The sequence below is a fragment of the Petromyzon marinus genome, unplaced genomic scaffold (assembly GCF_048934315.1).
Source record: "Petromyzon marinus isolate PM22_M1 ecotype Great Lakes invasive population unplaced genomic scaffold, UKy_Petmar_22M1.pri1.0 PM_G_Scaffold_83, whole genome shotgun sequence".
Classification (NCBI taxonomy): Eukaryota; Metazoa; Chordata; class Hyperoartia; order Petromyzontiformes; family Petromyzontidae; genus Petromyzon; species Petromyzon marinus.
The window spans coordinates 838,528-863,993 of NW_027423039.1; the positions used below are offsets into that span (position 1 = coordinate 838,528).

At 42.7% G+C, this 25,466-nt stretch overlaps 1 protein-coding gene across 1 annotated transcript; it reads right to left on the reverse strand.

Annotated features, from left to right (window-relative positions):
* Positions 1 to 282: 282 nt before the first annotated feature.
* LOC142921679 (uncharacterized) lies at positions 283 to 25,466 on the reverse strand. Its single transcript, XM_076062984.1, has 8 exons — positions 25,065 to 25,466; positions 22,748 to 22,788; positions 20,802 to 20,976; positions 16,345 to 16,561; positions 11,239 to 11,470; positions 7,337 to 7,425; positions 6,515 to 6,580; positions 283 to 777 (listed from the first exon to the last, which is right to left on the reverse strand). The coding sequence occupies exons 3-8, from the start codon at positions 20,963 to 20,965 to the stop codon at positions 283 to 285; spliced, it is 1,263 nt and encodes a 420-aa protein (XP_075919099.1). The 5' UTR covers positions 20,966 to 20,976; positions 22,748 to 22,788; positions 25,065 to 25,466.

Genomic DNA, 25,466 nt, shown 5'->3' on the forward strand with positions numbered 1-25,466 from the left:
TCACAGTCGGGCATATTTACGGAACACACCACGTGGTGGTGCCGCCGTTGACCCTGGCCATTGACCGAGCAACCCAACAACGTTCCTACCAGCTCCTCCCTCCGCAGGAGAATGTGTTTAAGTTTAGGTATTGTGCCTAAGCAGTTCACTGCACTAAAAGCAATGGAATTTCACTTTTTGCTCCCCGAGATGCTTGCAGGTTGTTACCAAGACGAAACGAACAGAAGCTTTTTTTAGACATACTTTTTCGCTTAAATCAAAACGTTTGCCCGATGGCACAGCTTAAATTCCCGCATTTTGAACAGGGCCAAAAAGCGCCGCTCCGTCGTAAAAAAAAAAAAATCGGCCTTGAATCGATAGAACTATAAAGGGCACTTGATAAAAATAAAAAAAATGGAAAATGTGAGCACGTGAGAGCCCTCTCTCTCTCTCACGTGCGGAGCTGCTCCGCCTTCGACGCTCGTTCTCCACGCCGGGCTGCACAGGAGGAGTGGATCCAGGCTGCGACAACAACAACAACGCCGCCGGCCGCGCCTGTTCTGGGGCAGATCTCGGAAGCGGAGGCGGCGGCTCGGGGCCGGCAGCCTGCGTACCCCAGGCGGTGGTGCTTGGGGGGGGAGGAGGAGGAGGAGGCGCACGGGGCTTGGTGCGACGCCGCAGCGTGCCGAGCGGCGACGTGGCTCCAGCGGCCCGGGTCGAAGGCGAGGCCAACGGTGCGGGAGGGGGTGACCGGCTTCTTCCGGTCTCCTGTGCGAGGCGCGGCTGGCCTGGAGGGCTCTGAGCAGGAGACACAAGGTTTACATCGTTAGACCTCCTTTGCCAGTAGCCAAAATGTAATAATAGGGGGTTTTTCAACCTTTTTTCTGGCAACAAAACTGAAACCTTTTACATTATGAGACCTCCTTTGCCAGAAACAAGATATAGGAATAGGTTTTACCCTTTTAGTACGCCTTTTGGCGTCTTCTGGTCCAACACCAGTGGAGACTAGGCTCTAAGAAAAGCCGTCTCGCGTGTGGACCAATCAAATTCAAGGACAGTGCATATTATTATCAGAGTTGTCTCTTTTGTTTGCATTTTGACTGCTTGTGTTGTGGTTATTGCAAACATGATGCCTTGAATAAAGGTGTCAGTTTTTGTGCCAGTCAAAAGGGTAAAACCTATTCCTAAAACTGAAACCTTTTTACGAGGATTCATGTCGCTGCATTAACCACAATGCACGCCTTTTGGCGTCATCTGGTCGAGCACCAATTTGGGTCGAGGCTCAAAAGAAAGCCGTCCCTTGGCGTGGACCAATCAGTTTCAAGGACAATGCTACATATTATCATAGTATTTTTTTCGTTTGCATTTTGACTGCAAGTATTGTGGTTAATGCAGTAGACATGAATCCTTGTTAAAAGGTTTCAGTTTTGTTGCCAGAAAAAAGGGGAAAAACCCCTATTAAAACACAAAGTTGTTATGAGATATCCACCAAAGCCAAACCTATCTCCGGCACAATGCTGTACAACTATTTAATACATTTTGATTTAAAGCTTTCGTGACTGCAGTAATTCATATTCTTAGCTTTCGGTAAAGTCACGTTGAAGGGAAACAATAAAATAATAATATATACAAAACAACGTGACTTTACCGAAAGAGCTAAGAATATAACTATTTACTAATGGTGGTGTGTTATGTAACAAAGAACTTTATTGAAATCCAAAAACTAATTCGTTGAAATTTGTTTTTTTTACAGCTATTGGCCAAACATCCCTGTGCAGGACCCTCTTGAATAGGAGTCTTCAGACTCAGTGCAACTTTCCTGAACATGTAATTATTCTTACGGGTGTAACACATTGCCATGCTGGTCAGTGGGAGATTGTTGAAGTATGATTAACTTAAGTGCAATTTTAATTTTTGAATGACGTGAAATATTAGGTAAAGAGGTATATAAGAAATAATCGATTTCAAGGAGCATCTTCATGATACTCAGCTCGAGTATCATGCCAATAATGGAAACTATTTATATTCCAGACGCTACGTCATTGGTTGGCTATGCACGATGTGAAAGACGTTCAACATACTGCCAATGCATTAAACATATGCAGTATCACAATAAAACAGCATGTAAATGCCACAAAAAACTTTGAAGGAGCCTGAAAAGGCTTCATAATTTTGTTTTTGAAGTGTGGTTGCTATAACAATTTTGTTAACAAAGAGATTAAGTAACCAAAGCCTTAGGTTTATTTTATCTCCATATATGTAAAAGACAAAAAGGTGTGAGTATGTGTCTGTTCAAAATGTTTAGCGAACTTCCCGACATGCAACAAACTTTAAATTTGCCATGTGGGTACTTTACAGACTGTACACCGTGCAAACCTTATACAAATACACTTTTGTTTTAGTTTTTTGGTGGGGGGGGGGGGGGAGCTCAATAATGTATTTGTTTTTGCACGGCAAAACATAAATGCTGTGACGTCAAATCTGTCACGTGACCCGCGCATGTGGAAGCCTAACGCATTGTAGTGTAGCATAGCCTGGCACAAGCGTCGTGGTGACGTCACCGCCACTTAGTGGCGAATGGCGGTTGTTGTTGTTGTGTATGTGTGTGTATGTGTGTGTGTATGTGTCTGTGTCTATGTGGAAGCGTAAAGCATTGTTGTGTAGTGGTTAGCGCGCTGTGTATGTGTCTGTGTGTATCTGTGTATGTGTGTGTGTCTGTGTGTATGTATGTTTGTGTGTGTGACTGTGTGTCTGTGTGTGTATGTGTGTGTGTCTGTGTGTCTGTGTATGTGTGTGTGTATCTGTGTGTATGTGTGTGTATCTGTGTGTGTCTATGTGTGTGTGTGTGTAAGCCTAACGCATTGTAGTGTAGTGGTTAGCGCTACGCCGCGCTACGAACCCGGCGACCCCCAGTTCGATTCCCGCTCACTGCCACCGCCGGCGACGATTATTTCAACCGCTCCTGGGCCTCCCCTAGGTCGACTCAGCCTCAAACGAGTAACTGCCGTGTTGTGTGTGAACATCGCCACCGGGGAGACAAAGGCGGCCGGGCGTGGTGGACCCAAGTCCCGGGCGAAGCCGGCTAGTGACAGCTCAGCCCGTGACGTGTATATCCATGCTGTGACCGTACAGCTCATGCAGGCCAACGATGCCATTACCCTCTCATATCCCGACCTGCATAGCGTTGGCACAACGGTGCACAGTAAAGTTCACGCCAAAGGCCCCTCGTGACGCGGTGCTGCCCAACGGGCGTTTGCCGATGTGCTGCTCCACCCATTCAGTCGCCTGCACGTGTTCACCTACACGTGTTCACCTACACGTGTTCGCCTACACGTGTTCGCCTACACGTGTCCGCCTACACGTGTTCACCTACACGTGTTCTCCTACACGTGTTCACCTACACGTGTTCACCTACACGTGTCCGCCTACACGTGTTCACCTACACGTGTCCGCCTACACGTGTCCGCGCAGCATCAGTAGGCTCCGAACGTTACTGAGCACGACATAGGTTGCAGTATTGAGAGGGGGGATATTGTTGAAACAGCACAATAAGTTGTGTCACGCTTTCTACAGGGTTGGGTGTGGGTGGGGTTGCACGTTCCTCCAGGGATTCAAGCGCTGTTCGTTCGGCCAATGCACACGGTGAAAGCAGACAAAGATACTGCTGCGCGCTGCACTTCCATTTACTTCCTTTAGGTCACCGTCGAAAAAGTCTTGCTGGAGGGCAAATAAATAAAGAGGTTTCGATTTTAACCGAACATTAAACTAATTTTCAATGGTACAGTATCTTTTTTCCAAGTAGTGGTATCCCAAACGTTTCGCGGCTGCTTAAATTCCCTTTTCACACCATCGATATGTAAACTCCCCCTCGCCCCCTCGCCGGTCTGCACATGTTCACCCTCTCTACACCGTTCATCGTGCTAAGTCTGCCAATTAAATGCTAAATTCTATGCTAATTCCTTTGTCAAGGCGCTCTGTTTCTTCTCACACAGCTTAAAGGTCGCGGTCTGAGCTTGGCTTTTTCACTCCAGCGCTGTCCTCCAGACAGTCTCGTCCCTTCACCTGATGAAGGCCGCTTGCGTCGTGGCCGAAACGTCGTGAGAATTTTATCGTGTTATTTTAATTGATCAATTTATTATTTTATTCTCATTCTACGTGGTGGTGACTTTACCGAAAGAACCAAAGAAAATAAATGAGAGGCGTTTTTATTAACGGCTCGCAGCATTTAACAAAAGTCAGCTCACAACTCATCTATGGGATGTAGGGAAATAAAGATTCCTTTTCTGCTGGTGGACCCGTGCACGTTTTTTGTTTACAACCTTACTTTTAAGAGCAGCGCAACTGTAGCGTAAGGTTATTAATAATTTCTGGAAAAAAAAAAACAGCAAAGGGCTATCACTTAAAACGGTTCACCACAATGGATGGTACAAAAAAAACCTTGATTGAAAGCTTTCGTGACTGCAGTAATTCATATTCTTAGCTCTTTCGGTAAAGTCACGTTGAAGGGAAACAATAAAAAAATAAAATATATATAAAACAATAAAAATTCTCACGACGTTTCGACCATAACACAAACGGTCGTCATCAGGTGTGAAAAAACCGTTTGTGTTATGGTCGAAACGTCGTGAGAATTTTTATTGTTTTATATATATTTTATTATTTTATTGTTTCCCTTCAACGTGACTTTACCGAAAGAGCTAAGAATATGAATAAAGAAAACCCTCATTAAACAAACACTTAACGTCATATAAATCGACAACAAAAAGCTTTAAGAACAGGATTTGCCAGTGGTCAGCGATAACATCGACAAAAATATTACTCACCAGCTCACTTTATTTTCCGATGGGTGTGGAGGGCAAGCGGCACCTGGCCACGTGGTCCCTACCCTACAACTCAAGTGCCAAGGCCTACGTGCTATGGTGTAGCGCGCAGGGAGACGTGCCGCTAACAAGTCTCCTGCTTTTGAACTAAATACGAGAGAGTAAGTTCTAAGAGGGGCAGAGTAACGGCAAATTCAAACGTGTGCTCAAATTTGGACCTAAAACCGCACCGGTCTCAGTCTGTGGCACGTCCTGTAAATCACAAACTGGAGAAGCCACGTTGATCTTGGCATTAAGCCTGCACACGCTTCGAATTGAAATGTACATTGCACTGTATGCACACAACATTACACCTGATGATGACCGTTTGTGTTATGGTCGAAACGTCGTGAGAATTTTTATTGTTTTATATATACATTATTATTTTATTGTTTCCCTTCAACGTGACTTTACCGAAAGAGCCAAGAATATGAATTACTGCAGTCACAAAAGCTTTAAATCAAAATTATTGGTGTTTTGTTGCTGCAAATATGGCGATGGGGTTCCTCCCCTTGCACATGATAAATGTATCACGCACGGTATTCATGCCACAGCCTGCACCCCGCTTGAAAGTTTTTTGTGCTTCCCATAGAGGGGCATACTTCCCACCCCCCGGGTTGAGAACCACTGTATTAACCTTTTAAATAGTACATTGTAATAACTGTTAACATATATACGCAAAAAACATGTCGCACCAACAATTTAAATGTGTATTGAGTGACACCTACAGCAACCACGATACATCTGCATTAAAATAAACTGATACATTTGAATTTAAATATTTCAAAAGTAAATCAAGGTATGTGATAAATATAAACTTAAAATCGGCTGTAATTTAATCATTCAACAATCCAGTTGTACAGTGATCACTGAATTAACAGTACTTACCCTGAATTTGATGATTCTCAACATCAATGGAATCAGCATGAATCATACTATACAGCTAAATAAATCGCTAATGCTTCCAAAAGGGTGCACTGTCAGCTAAATTGGTCTAAAACATGTTTTACCAGTGAATAATTTCTGGAAAGTTGTTGTTTTGCAGTTTACACCTACACCTGTACAACTTATTCCACCAAGATAACTTACACAAATTCTCAAAATGGCATTAACTGATTTAGTTGATAGCTAAAATTATTTTCCAATACGATTCTAACAATAAAGTGAACCAGAAAACAAAGATAACGAACTATAGGACTACACTGCATAACACATTGATATTTTTGTGGGGACCTTATAAGCTCCCCACAAAATATCAATGCCACATTTTAAAATGTAAAAAGGGTAATTACGAGTGTTGTATTATATTTAAAAAAATGTCTTTCACGTTGAATTATAAGGTCGGCATGACGGAAAATTATCTTTTTCAACAGTTTGATGTGCAAAAAAATGCGTAACATTTTAATGACACAGTCTGCTTTAGCTTTGAAGCTATGAATCATGTTGACAGGTTTCAAGGTTTTTTTGCCAAAGGCAAGCTTTAATTTGAATCATAGCACCATAATTCAAGACAGTTCTTCAAGGGCAACTGAGTATTAAAAGGGAACGGGGTTAGCGCTAAAAAGTGATGGGCCTGTGCGACATTTACCGCTGTGAGCACAAGCATGAGGAATTATTTTCTGTTTAGCACTGCCGTTAGTATCGTTAGCGGGGCTGTAAACAGAGTTAGTACTTACGTCTCTGCTACTGTCACCATGCATTGAGCTGTTGGAACCACGCTCGGAAACATCATCATCATCACTCTGGGAAAGCCACAGCAGCAGAATGAGGACATGACACGCGGGTAAGCAAAGACAGCAAATACTCAACAATGCGCACGGGGGGAAGTTGTTAGAATAACCAAAACAGCTAGAAGTAGCTGGTTGCGTGTGTTAGTATCAACAGCAAGAACATGTCCCAACAGCGTTCAAAGCAAGCTTCTGCACGCAACGTGTTAGTATATTCAAATATAAGCGGAAATATAAAAATAAAAAGCAAATGCCTCCAGAATACATTTGAACTATAAACACACCGACTTGTTACAAATATATATTTTGTTACTGGCAAAGGAGATCTCATAATGTAAATGCTCACCCCGAGCCCTCAATACTCTGATGGTGCGCTGTTTTTGAGTTGTACGCCTTTTGGCGTCTTCTGGTCCAACACCAGTGGAGACTAGGCTCTAAGAAAAGCCGTCTCGGGTGTGGACCAATCAAATTCAAGGACAGTGCCAATATTATTATTATCAGAGTTGTCTTTTTTGTTTGCATTTTGACTGCTTGTGTTGTGGTTATTGCAAACATGATGCCTTGAATAAAGGTGGCAGTTTTTGTGCCAGTCAAAAGGGTAAAACCTATTACTATATCTTGTTACAAACATGTCTCCGTGTATCTACACATGACACTCCTCTCGACAAGAGAATAACACACCGTTTAATGAAGTCACAAGAGAACACCACGGCAAGAAAAAACACCGCTCAATTTCAAATACGCAGGGGTGCAAGTGTGTCACGTACTGACCTTCTTTATCTTTGGCCGCAAAAAGCTCCAAAGCCCTTTGTGTTTTTTCTCCGGGAGGTCTGCGTTGTCGTTCAGGCCATGGCCCAGCTCTGTAACGCAAAGAGAGCCACTCAATACATCCACAGGGTACTCTTTGGTTCTATTCGCTAAAGTCACGTAACAAGCAAAAAAAAAATTCTCACAACGTTTCGGCCACAACGCAAGCGGCCTTCATCAGGTGAAGGGACCGTGCTGTCATGAGGACAGCGTTGGAGTGAAAACAGCCAAGCCCAGGTCGCGTACTTTAAGCTGTGTGGGAGGCTGTTTTCACTCCAATGCTGTCCTCATGACAGCACGGTCCCTTCACCTGATGAAGGCCACTTGTGTTGTGGCCGAAACGTCGTGAGAATTTTTCAATTTTTATTTTGTTGTTGTTTAAACCTTTTTACAAGGATTCATGTCTACTGCATTAACCACAATACCTGTGCACCAATCAGTTTCAAGGACAATGCACCATATATTATCATAGTATGTTTTTTGTTTGCATTTTGACTGCAGGTATTGTGGTTAATGCAGTAGGCATGAATCCTTGTTAAAAAGGTTTCAGTTTTGTTGCCAGAAAAAAGGGGAAAAACCCAACTATTATTAAAGTTAAATTAATTAAGCCTTTCAGTACATGGTCTATTTTTTTATTAATTGTACGACGCTTGAAACCCAAGAAACTTCAAATTGCAAAAGGTGTACTATTTTCACGCACGTACCAAAATTATCAAGGTGTTTATTAAATGTTGATATAAACATGCATATTACACCATACTTGTGTATATATTTTTTTTAGGTACACCTCTACGGAGCGTTCACATTGTTCATTGTAACAATACTTCTCCACTAGATGGCAGGATTGTAAAAAAAAAATATTTTACACTTAAATTTCGATTTAAAGCTTTCGTGACTGCAGTGATTCATATTCTTGGCTCTTTCGGTAAAGTCACGTTGAAGGGAAACAATAAAATAATAAAAAAATATATAAAACAATAAAAATTCTCACGACGTTTTCACACCTGAAGATGACCGTTTGTGTTATGGTCGAAACGTTGTGAGAATTTTTATTGTTTTATATATATTTTATTATTTTATTGTTTCCCTTCAACGTGACTTTACCGAAAGAGCTAAGCTTATATATTTTACACTTCTTCAATTTCCCACCGGGTGGCGCTGGTGGCACACAAAATGCAGCAAAGCGCGCAGCAGAGAACGGCGCTGATTGTGCCAAGGGGTTGAAACTTGCAGCCCGTCACGGTAACCATGGAGCTGTCCAAGCACGGACATTCTAAGCCTCCCAAGCCATTATTAATGCGGCCAAGAAGTCAGTTCACCCACATGGTGGCCGCACACGGGACGTGTGAACATTCCGTGCTCGATTCCAGCAGCCAGCAAGCCCAAACATGCAGCTCATAAACTCGCACGCACGCACAAACAAATAACACGAACAATCCTCTGCATTAGTAATAGGTTTTACCCTTTTGACTGGCACAAAAACTGACACCTTTATTCAAGGCATCGTGTTTGCAATAACCACAGCACAAGCAGTCAAAATGCAAACAAAAAGACAACTCTGATAATAATATTGGCACTGTCCTTGAATTTGATTGGTCCACACGCGAGACGGCTTTTCTTTAGAGCCTAGTCTCCATTGGTGTTGGACCAGAAGACGCCAAAAGGCGTGCAACTCAAAAACAGCGCACCATCAGAGTATCGAGGGCTCGGGGTGAGCATTTACATTATGAGACCTCCTTTGCTATGCATGGGTAGCCAAAGGAACGACAGAGAAATCCAATCACGGCGGCTTTAGGTTCGAAGCCAATTCATGCGCTTTGCCTACTGACACAAATTAGCACGAGGCAGAGGCGACTAAATTTCGATTTGAAGCCTTCGTGACTGCAAGGATTCATCTTCTTTGGTTCTTTCGGTAAAGTCACCATCAATAAAATTCTCACGACGTTTCGGCCATTCTACGTGGTGTTGGTGACTTTACCGAAGGAACCAAAGAAGATGAATCCTTGCAGTCACGAAAGCTTTAAATCGAAATTTAACCTCTACGGGGAGGGATTTCACACAACCTTAAGCACCTGAAGACGGCCTCTTGCGTTGTGGCCGAAACGTCGTGAGAATTTTATCGTGTTATTTTATTATCTTATTATTCTCATTCTACGTGGTGGTGACTTTACCGAAAGAACCAGAGGCGACTAGACCGAGAGTGAGCAGACTGAGAGAGTTTGCCGGGCGGACTGATTTCAAGCAATGCTCACATCAGCATCTAACTAGAGATATTTGAGCAGATACCACGTGCACTATTTACTTTTAAAATGCTAGCAGTTATGAACACTGTCACAAAAGTAGGCACAGCAACTAGAATATACTTGTAAGAGACCTCTACGTGGATAGCAAGGCTATTTATTATAGTGGAGGGGGGGGGGGGTATCAAAACTGAAAGTCAGATGACCAGGGCATATTTCCAGGATGCTGACAAGTAAAATACCTTGAAACCCAAAAGATATACCGATGTCTGAAAACTTTAGAGGTGAAACAAATGAGTAGAATATCAAAAAATTAAAACTTCAGAAGGTGCACACGGTTTAAAGCATCACCACATGGGGGTCCGCGATTCCAAATGAACTATAATAATGATAAAAGTACGTGAAAGGAAGACAAGTGTCATTGCATTTGGAATCTCAGAAAAAAAACCATAAACAGACCATAGACTATTCTTAGCTCTTTCGGTAAAGTCACGTTGAAGGGAAACAATAAAATAATAAAATATATTTTGTTTAAAATATATTTTATTGTTTCCCTTCAACGTGACTTTACCGAAAGAGCTAAGAATATGAATTACTGCAGTCACGAAAGCTTTAAATCAAAATTTAGACAATAGACTGTACATCAGAACGATTGAAATGAGAACAGAATTATTTCCAGGTATATCAGGGTAGTGTGGAAGGCATCAAAATGAAATATAAAAAAATGTATTGCATGATGATATAAGAAACATTTTTACGCGTTATATATAGGCCTGTAATGTACAAAATATAGTCGCACATGAACACATACACACATATATACAGACGTCTAAAACAAATTGTTATCTTAAAAGTCATACCGATAAAATAAACAATTCTAGGTCAAATTTCGATTTAAAGCTTTCGTGACTGCAAGGATTCATCTTCTTTGGTTCTTTCGGTAAAGTCACCACGTAGAATGAGAATAAAATAATAAATTAATAAAACACAGTAAAATTCTTACGACGTTTCGGCCACAACACAAGTGGCCCTCTTCAGGTGAAAGGAACAGACCTGTCGTCTGACCTTTATTGTGTTATTTTATTTTATTAATTTATTATTTTATTCTCATTCTACGTGGTGACTTTACCGAAAGAACCAAAGAAGATGAATTCTAGGTCAATAACCAGGAGGTTCTATTGACAAGTCTAAAAGAAACTGCAGGGAAGGTAGGCTTTAAGCCAGCCTTATAAAGGACCGCCATGATAAAACTAATTTTTTATTCTTTGGTTCTTTCGGTAAAGTCACCACCACGTAGAATGAGAATAAAATAATAAATTGATAAAATAAAATAACAAAATAAAATTCTCACGACGTTTCGGCCACAACACAAGCGGCTCCAGCGCTGTCCTCCAGACAGTCTCGTCCCTTCACCTGATGAAGGCCGCTTGTGTTGTGGCCGAAACGTCGTGAGAATTTTATTGTGTTATTTAATTTTATTAATTTATTATTTTATTCTCATTCTACGTGGCGGTGACTTTACCAAAAGAACCAAAGAAGGATGAATCCTTGCAGTCACGAAAGCTTCAAATCGAAACGAATTTTTTGTTCTTTTCCATCAGCTCAAAAGTAACGTTAAAACAAAACCTCTGCTCCTGTCGACAGCGTACACCTCCTTGACGCCGAGCTCGGACAGCGAGCACGACGTATCGAGCAGCTCCGTCTCGCTGGCGTCCCCGAACAGCGCGGTGTGGTGGACGTTAAGCTCGCACTCGTTGCAGATGTCGGGCAGCAGCGCTTGCAGGGCCGCGCGCGGGCTCGCCAGAACCACGGTCTTCTTACGCGCTCGCGAGTAGTTCACCGTCAGCCGCACCGTTTGCTGAAAAACAAATTAAGTGATGTAATACTCTTTGCTTCTATTCGGTAAAGTCACGTAGGTAAAAAAATCACGACGTTTCGGCCACAACAACACAAGTGACCTTCATCAGGTGAAGGGACCGTGCTGTCACGAGGACAGCGTTGGAGTGAAAACAGCCAAGCCCAGGTCGCGTCCTTTAAGCTGTGTGGGAGGAAGCAACAGGCTTTGACAAAGGAATTAGTATAAACATGAGCACGATGTACGTAGGAGGTGCATGGGCCATGACCTGAGCTTGGCTGTTTTCACTCCAACGCTATCCTCATGACAGCACGGTCCCTTCACCTGATGAAGGCCGCTTGTGTTGTGGCCGAAACGTCGTGATTTTTGTTATTTTATTTTTTACCTACGTGACTTTACCCAATAGAACCAAAGAGTATGGATCCTTGCAGTCACGAAAGCTTTAAATCTAGAATTAAGAGATTTAAGTAGAGGATCGACGAATTGAATGCTGTAGTTAAAAAATCCCGTCTTTGTTTACCCTCTTAGGATCCAGCTGTCAACGTTCATTAAATTTCTCCATTTAAAAATGAAATACTGGGCTAGGCTGTGGATTAAGGGGGACTAAAACTGGGTTACACTTGGTCTGAATTACAGTCTAAAACCTCACGATGTGCTGTAGTGGAGGTTCAATGGGACAGGAAGCCCACCTCTTCACACAAATAACAATGTTATTGTATTTGTCTCTCACCCAATGGGGCCTTTGCCTTTGCAGGAAAACTCTGCACCAGTTTCGACCTTGTGAATTGCCCTTTTAAACAAATGCTGTTTCCAGCTGTTTAGAACAGCAGCACCATTAAAGCTATGGTGGATTCAGCAGCAGAAAACAGAAAAACTATACACAAACTCAAGTTTGTGGTGGAGGATCATGGGTAATGAATACATAATAAACAGACTGTAAAATTATGTTTTGTCTTTCTGTTCCCCCCCTTGTACTGTGACTCTGTACTGGGCTCATGCTCAGTCCCAACAAAAACCTTTTTGTAATGATGTTTCATCCATTCTGCCTATGGACCTTCCAGACCAATATTTTCCAGCAGTGCAGACAAAGCATGATTTCAGAAAGTAAGCTGGTTTCGAATTTCTGGGTCACATCACCAGTATATAACCTGCTTAACAAATGCTGCTGTGTAATATTCCATATATCCTGGATGACAGGATGCATGCATTTGTACCCCTGGGGAGAGCCTCTAACTAAGCAAATTCATCGTGTAACTTGTATGATTCACGATAAAGGTTTTTGGGTGAGATCGCATTATTTATAAATGTGTCGTAAAACCCTCCACCACCCGACATGGCCAAAGCAGTAAACATGTGTCACGTTCACAAAAGACAAAATATTCTAGATTTGAAGCTTTCGTGACTGCAAGGATCCATACTCTTTGGTTCTATTCGGTAAAGTCACGTAGTAGGTAAAAAAATAAAACAAAAATCACGACGTTTTGGCCACAACACAAGCGGCCTTCATCAGGTCAAGGGACCAGCCCATCTAGAGGACAGCGCTGGAGTGAAACACAGCCAAACTTAAAGGTCGTAGTCTGAGCGTGGCTGTGTTTCACTCCAGCGCTGTCCTCGAGACAGCCTGATCCCTTCACCTGATGAAGGCCGCTTGTGTTGTGGCCGAAACGTCGTGAGAATTTTATTGTTTTATTTTTTTACCTACGTGGTGACTTTACCGAATAGAACCAAAGAGTAAAAGACAATTAGTTCACTACTTTAGCCCATTTGCGCGTTGAAGAGTGAATCCACAACATAATTTACAACATTGTGAATACGACGTTTCGCTGGTGATTAGATCCAGCATCATCGGGCAATTCGCCAGAATGGTGAAGCCCTCTCTGCTTGCTCCCGGTCTTAAATAGAGCAGCAGTAGGGTGACGTCATCATTTAACTCATATCAGGCACAGCGATTAGAGGTGGATAGGGGGAGGGTATTGTAATTATATAATAGATTGGTAATTATTCAATTGTTATTAATTACTAATAGTTTCCCCTATAAGGAATTGTAGTTGCAATATAATTAATTTAACAATAAGGGTTACGACACGTTTATAAATAACGCGATCCAACCCAAAAGCCTTTATTATGAATAATATTGGTCACGAAAGCCTACGTGTTAAACTTGTAAGATGAAAATAAATGCACCAAAGGTTATCGGTCTGTATCCAGCTATATGCCTCTGTGTCTAGTATACAATAAACAACCATCACAAGATAAAATCTAAGACGTTTTGTCATTTGGTAGAATATCAACTAATGTACCATGGCCTCTGGTAAAATTGGGCTTTCACAACATTTACATACTCGCTAAACATTCTAAACTAGCCCCTGATCCTGGTGTACAATGCAAAGCCACCACCGGAGAGAAGATCAAGGCCTTGTTCACTGATCCCCAGGATTAAAGCACCTGCAGTTGCTAAGCATGCTTAAATTACATTTCAGACTAAACAATGCAGAGTAGAATTGGAAATACGTAATAGATTTGGATATCATGGAAAACACATGTCTCTAATTACCAATATGTATCCATATCTCTGTTTAAGAGCATTTCATTATTGTAATTTAATTGTACTTGTGTTGGTGTCAATAAAGTAGGAAATATGGAAACAGTTGCATAAAACTATGACAGTATAGGCTGACCTGGCTATAAATCAAAAGTAAACGCATCTACGCCTCCTTGTAAGGAACGAGACAGGAAGACTTCTCCACAACTCTGGATGTCGCCTGATGAAGCTGGTTGTAATTACTGGCAAAACGTCGTACTCAGATTGTAAATGTTGTGGCTTGGCTCCCCAACACACCGGTGTGCTGTACTAGTACACTACACTATACACTACACTACTATACACTACACTATACACTACTAGACACTACACTATACACTACTATACACTACACTACACTATACACTACTATACACTACACTATACACTACTATACACTACACTATACACTACTATACACTACACTATACACTACACACGAGTGCTGTACTAGTGACGAATCGTCCACGTTCTGTTTACGCGACAGCCCTTACTAGTTGGCTGTGTCGGGTGGTGGCGGGTTTTCACGACACAACATTTATATATTTATACGCGGTCTAACCCAAAAACCTCTATGATGGATGATATTGGTCGCGAAAGCCTGCTACGTGTTAAACTGACCAACTCCAACTCTGCCTGACCACCACAGTCCCACTCAAATAGTCACACAAAGTGGCTGCATCTTAGCCCTTCGTATTATTCATAAGACTGCCGGTCTCCTTTTACCAATTGAAATCTTACTCCAACCATTCACATATTTCCAAGAGGAAATTTGACTTCCTCATTACTACCAAGTAACGAGGCAGTCAAATTTAAAAGATTTAACAACAAAAAGCATCGTACGCTTTTCGAAGCAGACTTCAACTTTGCACAGAAGAACGGAACGGTCCAACTCTCTCTTCTCAATAAAGCCAAGTATGGCGCGTAAATACTTTGATCTAAAAGCAATCCATCCTTTTCACTGAATGCAAGTGATAAATATAATCACAGCCGGTGAAGTGACGAGAGGGAAATATTTTCCTTTAAAATTAATTAGGTTGCAATGTTTATACAAGATGCTTAAAAGTAAAAAAAAATATTTAAATAAGAATGTTTGCATAGCATATTCCACCCATGGATAAGTATTATCATCATCATCCGCATCATCATTCAGTATAAATTTTCTACTGGATGAATGCTAAGTATAGCCTGGTAAAAACATGATCTGCAGGCGAACTGAGCCAAAGCAAAATGTAGTTACTCTTTGTTTTTTTGTCGGCAAAGTCACGTATAAATAAGAAATAATAAAATAACATAATAGCGTACGACGTTTCGGTTGCAACACAAGCAGCCATCATCAGGTACAGAAGAGCTAAATTTACGAGAGAGGGGAGACACATAACCTCAGATGTATACACAGACACCCAAGTACTGGGGAACTAACACAGATACAACAGGGGACACAGAGAGAGAAGCATACCAGACAAACAGGGTTTATAAACATTTGGAAACCATATAAAGCAACACAGTCGGTCGGTCAAAACACAATCAACGCGTAGTCCGGTTGATCACGCTATTTCAAAGATTGATAAATTGCAAGTTGTAAACTGGCGGGTAACACCAACCGGTGCATCCAGTGAGGCATGATGTGATAATGGCATTTCATCATGTTTCATTAGTCAAGATACCAAAATCCAACCAAATCCAGTCTCACAAATATTTCCATTCATAAGTAGATTTGACCCGAAGGGTCAAGGTTTCCCGATGATACTCATCGCGTGACGGTGTAGTCGGCAGCATGCGTGCAAGGTTCAGAAATGAATCCGGCACACTGTCACAAAGGTCAAATCGGAGAGCCATGTATATAACACGGTAATCCACAGATGGACCCTAATACAAAACTGTACAACATCCTTTTACCTGTAACAACACGCGAGACTTTCTACAAAGTGTCAACAAGCACGACACGGCCGAGGAAATGTGTGAAAGACGCCTAATGTAGAAGCTAACCAATTGAAGGCAATGACGTCTAAAATGTACTTAAGGAGAATTTAACTAAAATTGTGTACTGACAACGTACACACATGCTGTGTTAACACACACCCATAGCCACATCTAGCTCAAAGTGTAGTTTCAAACTCTTATAATTCATCTAATAATAGTTATTTGCATGTACGCATGAACCGGGCCACTTTGCTTACACGTCCATTTTGCTAATCAGCTTTGTCACTCCGAGATCTCTACGCAGGTTTCAGCGCGTTTCGACTGTACAAAGTCTTGTCTACGACGAGGCCGCGTCAGCGAATCAACGCTTTACCTCCGGGACAACGGGCTGCATCGGCTTCTCCAGTCGGTCATCGCCGGCGGGCCGAGGTTTGAGGAGGGCCGTCCCAGCACCGAGGGCCCCCAGCGGTGTGCTGGGCCCGTACTGTAGAGGCGATGCATCGTCCCTCGATAGCAGCTCCAGGGTGTGGCCGTCAGGGCTCAACCAGTAGGAACCGCAGAGTTCAATCAGGAGGTCCATCACCGTCCTGCTGCTCACACAGCAACACGTGGGCAGCAGCAGCAGCAGCACAGACCGCAGCTCCAAGTCAACGTCAAACTGTGAGCAATGCGCAGGACATTTGTTGTTCCCGACTGAGGCCCGACTCGTAATTTAGAAACCAGAAAATTGTTCAAAAGATGCAGCGTGATATTCTTACAGTCTGGCTATGAACGCTCGCGAATGCGTTTGTGTCATGTTTACATTCGATGTGTGGAGTGTAATTTAAATTACTGTTTACGGGCCATAGCAATGAGTATGGAATGTAAGTAAAAAATTGTACACAATGCATCTTCAAAACACTCACCATCCTAACGTATTACGAGGAGGGGGATCAATCATACGTCTTGTTCACACTCATGGATTTCAAACACGGCTTAACAAGTTAAAACGTGTTGCATGGATACAAAATATATTTTTAATGTTGTATTCAAAATGACCGTAAATGTTTTCCAAGAAATAAAATGGCGTGTTTATTATATCCATAGCGATTATTTGCGCATTTAACAAATCCCCAAAAAAATAACACGCCGGCAGATGCAATCACCCAAAAGATGACCACATTACAGACAACTGGAAATAGCTCGTTATAAAATTGCTTGCAAAGAGGGCAATTTGACCTCGCGGCCATGAAGATTTATGCTTCGTGAAAATAACACATTTATTTTAATGCATTTAAAACCCGCTGTGTGAGCACAGAAACATTCCACGTGGAGCCAGTTTTACCGTGGATCATTCGCCCACCCACGCAGCACGTCCACCACTCTCATTAAACTCCACTCACCACTCTTATTAAACTCCACTCACCACTCTTATTAAACTCCACTCACCACTCTTATTAAACTCCACTCACCACTCTTATTAAACTCCACTCACCACTCTTATTAAACTCCACTCACCACTCTTATTAAACTCCACTCACCACTCTCATTAAACTCCACTCACCACTCTTATTAAACTCCACTCACCACTCTCATTAAACTCCACTCACCACTCTTATTAAACTCCACTCACCACTCTTATTAAACTCCACTCACCACTCTTATTAAACTCCACTCACCACTCTTATTAAACTCCACTCACCACTCTCATTAAACTCCACTCACCACTCTTATTAAACTCCACTCACCACTCTTATTAAACTCCACTCACCACTCTAATTAAACTCCACTCACCACTCTTATTAAACTCCACTCACCACTCTCATTAAACTCTACTCACCACTCTTATTAAACTCCACTCACCACTCTTATTAAACTCCACTCACCACTCTTATTAAACTCCACTCACCACTCTTATTAAACTCCACTCACCACTCTTATTAAACTCCACTCACCACTCTTATTAAGCTCCACTCACCACTCTTATTAAACTCCACTCACCACTCTCATTAAACTCCACTCACCACTCTTATTAAACTCCACTCACCACTCTTATTAAACTCCACTCACCACTCTTATTAAACTCCACTCACCACTCTTATTAAGCTCCACTTTTATTAAGCTCCACTCACCACTCTTATTAAACTCCACTCACCACTCTCATTAAACTCCACTCACCACTCTCATTAAACTCCACTCACCACAATATTAAACTCCACTCACCACTCTTATTAAACCCACTCACCACTCTCATTAAACTCCACTCACCACTCTCATTAAACTCCACTCACCACTCTTATTAAACTCCACTCACCACTCTCATTAAACTCCACTCACCACTCTTATTAAACTCCACTCACCACTCTCATTAAACTCCACTCACCACTCTTATTAAACTCCACTCACCACTCTCATTAAACTCCACTCACCACTCTTATTAAACTCCACTCACCACTCTTATTAAACTCCACTCACCACTCTTATTAAACTCCACTCACCACTCTTATTAAACTCCACTCACAACTCTCATTAAACTCCACTCACCACTCTTATTAAACTCCACTTACCACTCTCATTAAACTCCACTCACCACTCTTATTAAACTCCACTCACCACTCTTATTAAACTCTACTCACCACTCTCATTAAACACCACTCTTATTAAACTCCACTAACCACTCTCATTAAACTCCACTCACCACTCTTATTAAACTCCACTCACCACTCTTATTAAACTCCACTCACCACTCTTATTAAACTCCACTCACCACTCTCATTAAACTACTCACCACTCTTATTAAACTCCACTCACCACTCTCATTAAACTCCACTCACCACTCTTATTAAACTCCACTCACCACTCTCATTAAACTCCACTCACCACTCTTATTAAACTCCACTCACCACTCTTATTAAACTCCACTCACCACTCTTATTAAGCTCCACTCACCACTCTTATTAAACTCCACTCACCACTCTCATTAAACTCCACTCACCACTCTTATTAAACTCCACTCACCACTCTTATTAAACTCCACTCACCACTCTTATTAAACTCCACTCACCACTCTTATTAAGCTCCACTTTTATTAAGCTCCACTCACCACTCTTATTAAACTCCACTCACCACTCTCATTAAACTCCACTCACCACTCTCATTAAACTCCACTCACCACAATATTAAACTCCACTCACCACTCTTATTAAACCCACTCACCACTCTCATTAAACTCCACTCACCACTCTCATTAAACTCCACTCACCACTCTTATTAAACTCCACTCACCACTCTCATTAAACTCCACTCACCACTCTTATTAAACTCCACTCACCACTCTCATTAAACTCCACTCACCACTCTTATTAAACTCCACTCACCACTCTCATTAAACTCCACTCACCACTCTTATTAAACTCCACTCACCACTCTTATTAAACTCCACTCACCACTCTTATTAAACTCCACTCACCACTCTTATTAAACTCCACTCACAACTCTCATTAAACTCCACTCACCACTCTTATTAAACTCCACTTACCACTCTCATTAAACTCCACTCACCACTCTTATTAAACTCCACTCACCACTCTTATTAAACTCTACTCACCACTCTCATTAAACACCACTCTTATTAAACTCCACTAACCACTCTCATTAAACTCCACTCACCACTCTTATTAAACTCCACTCACCACTCTTATTAAACTCCACTCACCACTCTTATTAAACTCCACTCACCACTCTCATTAAACTACTCACCACTCTTATTAAACTCCACTCACCACTCTCATTAAACTCCACTCACCACTCTTATTAAACTCCACTCACCACTCTCATTAAACTCCACTCAGGGACTCCCCGGCCCTACGCCCTTATAAGGGCGAGGTCAGAGGAAACCAGAGTGTAGACCCTGGGCCGGGGTCAGTGGTCAGCCCCCCCTAGGGTGATCACAGCGGAGGAGCCGAGAGCGTTGCCAGCGTCACGGCACGCTGGGAGTAGGCCGTGTCCCTAGGGCTGTAGCAGCGCATCAGGACTGTCGGGGAGCGCTGTGTTGTAATAAAGGAGTTGTCTATACGAAGGTGTGTCTACGGAACCCATTACGCCTGTGCCAAACTTGGGCGGCCATAAAATGCTTACCCATCCATCGCTTGATCCCCGCAGGAATGGAATGAGTGTGCGTGTGTGTGTAGCGGTTAGCGCTACGCTGCGCTATGAACCTGGCGACCCGGGTTCGATTCCCGCTCACGGCCAACACCGGTGACGATTATCTGAACGGGTCCCGGGCCTCCCCTAGGTCGACTCAGCCTCAAATGAGTACCTGGTGCGGTGGATAAAAACATTGCCACTGGGGAGACAAAGGCGGTCGGGCGTGGTGCTGGCCACCCACCCCCTCGTGTACCGTTCCGGCCTTCATAAGTGCTCGCTAACAGCACTTGCCCCAACTGTCTGTTAAGGCTACACGGGGGATCTTTGTGTTTGTGTGTGCTCGCTAACAGCACTTGCCCCTACAGTCTGTTACAGGCTACACGGGGGATCTTTGTCTTTGTGTGTGCTCGCTAACAGCACTTGCCCCTACAACTCTGTTACAGGCTACACGGGGGATCTTTGTCTGTGCTCGCTAACAGCACTTGCCCCTACAGTCTGTTACAGGCTACACGGGGGATCTTTGTCTTTGTGTGCTGCTCGCTAACAGCACCACTTGCCCCTACAGTCTGTTACAGGCTACACGGGGGATCTTTGTCTTTGTGTGCTGCTCACTAGCAGCACTTGCCCCTACAGTCTGTTACAGGCTACACGGGGGATCTTTGTCTGTTTATCTTTGTGTAAATAATCCAAGTGCACGACACGCACCTCCCGTCGACTCGGGCCACGTGGTGCGCCCCGCCCGGCAGGATGACGTTGAGCTCCACGTTGTCCACTGGGGGGCCGTCGCCACCGTCCGGTGGGTCTAAGTTGGGGGTCCCAGTCTGGGACTGGGACCGCGTCAGCGGTGGTACCGGCGCACGGGGCTTCATCTTCCGGGCTGCTGCGGAACGACAACAAAATAAAGAGCAGTGGGACGTTGCGCTGCTAGGCCGTTTTAAGGATTTATATTGTTACATCAACAAGGGGGGTGGGGTGTGCAGTCAGGGTTGATGCAGGTACATTCGTTAGGTCAAGGCGAAGCCACTCATTCTCCAACGTCGGTGGACTGGCGATTTGTTAGGAACAACGAATGATCGGCCACTTAAGAGATCACAAGGCAATGGGGATCAATGCGTCAACATTCAACCCTGACTTAAAACTGCAATTAATCAAGTGATAGGCGTGTGACCGCCCTTACACACATCACTTTCAGATCTCGCATGGCCACGTGCACCTATATTCACAAATTGAAAGGAAATTAATGTATTCATTTAGTGGTTAGCAGCAGTAATGTATGATCATGATGCTTTAAATAAATAAAACATTTCATAAAAACGAAGCAGATGGAACCATTATATTACAAACACAGTAGCTCCATGTGATGCTTATGTAAAACGCAATATCTACGTAAATGCAATTGCCAGTTCAACGTAACACGTTTGCTACTTTGTTGCATGCAATTTCACGTTCACTTAAAATTGGGCAGTGCTCTTTGAATACATCTTGCACTGACTGTGCAAGCCCTGTACCGCCATGAAATTACTACACAGAGAAGTTATATTAAATCACTCTTGACAACAGGATGTTGATGAGTGATTAGCACGTGATGAGTCATTCATTGATCCGTTCGTTTTTTTTAAAATCATCTATCAGTATGGTGGGGGGGGGGTGTGGTCACTCCGTCAAGTAACCAGTTAACATTATCAAGACACACCTTAGTACATGACTTAAGTGAGTTTAGGGGTGTGATCAGTACGTACGATATAATTTTTGTTTGGGTGAATAATTATCCCGAATGTTTACGATCTGACCACTTACTGCATTCTTGGCGTAATGCAGTAAGAGTGTGAGTGTGTGTATGTGTGTGTATGTGAGTGTGTATGTGTGTATGTGAGTGTGTATGTGAGTGTGTGTATGTGTGTGAGTATGTATATGAGTGTGTATGTGAGTGTGTGTGTGAGTGTGTATGTGAGTGTGTATGTGAGTGTGTATGTGAGTGTGTATGTGTGTATACAGTCTGTTAAGGTAATATGGGGGATCTTTGTCGTTGTTGTGTATATGAGTGTGTATGTGTATGTATGTGAGTGTGTATGTGTATGTGAGTGTGTGTGTATGTATATGAGTGTGTATATGAGTGTGTATGTGAGTGTGTATGTGTGTATGTATGTGAGTGTGTATGAGTGTGTATGTGAGTGAGTGTGTATGTGAGTGTGTATGTGAGTGTGTATATTAGTGTGTATATGAGTGTGTATGTGTGTATGTATGTGAGTGTGTATGTGTGTATGTATATGTGTGTATGTGAGTGTGTATATGAGTGTGTATGTGAGTGTGTATATGAGTGTGTATATGAGTGTGAATGTGAGTGTGTATGTGAGTGTGTATGTGAGTGTGTGTGTATATGAGTGTGAATGTGAGTGTGTATGTGAGTGTGTATGTGTGTGTGTATATGAGTGTGAATGTGAGTGTGTATATGAGTGTGTATATGAGTGTGTATGTGTGTGTGTATGTGAGTGTGTATGTGAGTGTGTATATGAGTGTATATGAGTGTGTATATGAGTGTGTATGAGTGTATGTGAGTGTGTATATGAGTGTGTGAGTGTGTGTGTGTTTGTACAAGGATGTTGCAACCTGCTGTGTATGGTGTACACTGAAGTTCTTCTATGTGTAAGCACCTTGGCAGGAGTTTCAAAGGGGGAGGAACAACAACAACAACCTGCTTGCACACACACGGACACACACACGGACACACACACAGACATACACACACAGACACACACACACGGACACACACACACGGACACACACACACGGACACACACACACAGACACAATACAACAATGAGTACACACGTGTCAGCCAGAGTGAGCGGACACTGCTCAGATGGATCAACGTTTTCCATCATTAGACCTCCTTTGCCAGTACCAAAATATAATAATAGTGTTTTTTCCCCTTTTTTCTGGCAACAAAACTGACACCTTTTTAACAAGGATTCATGTTACTGCATTAACCACAATACCTGCAGTCAAAATGCAAACAAAACACATACTATGATCATATATGATGCATTGTCCTTGAAACTGATTGGTCCACACCAAGAAAGCCATCCCTTGGTGTGGACCAATCAGTTTCAAGGACAATGCATCATATATTATCATAGTATGTTTTTTTTTTATTATCATAGTATGTGGTTAATGCAGTAACATGAATCCTTGTTAAAAGGTTTCAGTTTTGTTTTGCCGAATCGATTGTTAAAAAGCCACTCGCCATAACAATTACGTCATCCATTGTGATTCACAGCATCTCAATACTACATTGTTCAAGCGTTATGTAACATGCCCGTATTTGTATTCAGCAAAAGTTATTTAAACATGCGCTTGAGTGTCATAGATTTTACACGTATGTAGAAAATGCAAAGAAATGTGTCAGGCATATTATCACACGTCCTATTAAACCGCTCCCACCGTCTGTACACACACACGGTGGTGGTGGTACTTTATACTGTAAAACACAGCACTTATAATACACCTTTATAAATGACCGCAGTCGTAAATCGGCCACGTGTATTAACCACGTGGAGCTCATTAACACAGCCACGTTAGCCACGAAAAATCAGACACAGTCGTTCACTCGTAACTTAGAACTTGTAAAATCTATACACGTTACTTTTAAACTACGAATAAGAGTACTGTAATTACGGCAAAAATACATTAGAGGTGCTGTATATCAGAACAATAAATCAAACAATAACACAGCCACGTAAACCACAAACGCCAAAGGCCCCGTTCACCACCACAACTTGTGCTAAAATATTCTTGGTTCGTTCGGTAAAGTCACCACGTAGAAGGGAAACAATAAAACAATAAAAATATAAAACAATAAAATAATAAAAATATAAAACAATAAAATTATTATTCTTGGTTCTTTCGGTAAAGTCACATAGAAGGGAAACAATAAAATAATACAAATATAAAATAATACAATTCTCACGACATATCGACTGCAACACAAGCAATCATCATCAGGTGTGAAAACCACAACAAAATATTCTTGCTGTGGTTTTCACACCTGATGATGATTGCTTGTGTTGCAGTCGAAACGTCGTGAGAATTTTGTGTTATATTTTTATTATTTTATAGTTTCCCTTCTACGTGGTGACTTTACCAAAAAGAACCAAGAATAAGAATCCCTGCAGTCACGAAAGCATAAAAATCAAAATGTAACTTGTGCCAAGTTATCAGAGTTACTCATCAATCCGACTTGTTCAACGTATAGCTGCTACGGCTTCAAAGATTATCACAAACAACAATCATTAAACATAAATAAGGGAGCCCAGAACACCCCACCACCAACAACCACAACAACCACGCCATCATCAACGTATAGCTGCTACGGCTTCAAAGATTATCACCAACAACAATCATTAAACATAAATAAGGGAGCCCAGAACACCCCACCACCACCAACAACCACACCACCATCAACGTATAGCTGCTACGGCTTCAAAGATCGTCACAAACAACAATCATTAAACATAAATAAGGGAGCCCAGAACACCCCACCACCAACAACAACCACACCATCATCAACGTATAGCTGCTACGGCTTCAAAGATTGTCACAAACAACAATCATTAAACATAAATAAGGGAGCCCAGAACACCCCACCACCACCACCAACAACCACAACAACCACACCATCATCACGGACGACATAAACTTGTTTACTTCACACCACGCAACAACTTTACAAACTGTTGTTGTTGTTTACGAATGCGACCTCGCAGAACCGCAAGAGTTTGTGACGCTGTGCAAGCAAGCAGCAGCATCACCATCTATTTATAATTAATATCGTGAACAAAACAAGTACAAACTTCTCCGTCTCTCTCCACTTCCACACTTGCAACCAACCCCACTTCCTCCACGTGCTGCTGCTGCTGCTCACACAGACAGCGACAACAGCAGCAGCGTGCGACAAAAGGTAGCCATTACCACGTGCTGGTGATCACGTGCTGGTGGTGGTGGTGCTGGTCACGTGGTTGTTTGTAGTCGTGGATTTTGTCTTAACGGGGTCTCCAGACAAAACCTTGTAACTCCACAGGCTGCTGGCTGCTGCTGCTGCTGGCTGCTTGCCGTCTCTCACTCCTCCCTGGAAGCCGGGAGGCGGGCGGGCGGGGCGGGCGGGAGCGTGAACAGAACTCGACGGCAGTGTGGCCGGGACCTCGGTTACGGTCGGTCTCAGACGGGCCCCGTCACCGCTGCGTAGTCCCGTCGTCGTGTGCGCGAAGGGGCCCACGGAGCGGATGAGCGAGAGAAGGGGAGAGAGAGAGAAGGAGAGAGAGATTATGGGAGCTGTGAGAGAGAGAGCGAAGTGGAGTTGATGAGAGCGGCAGG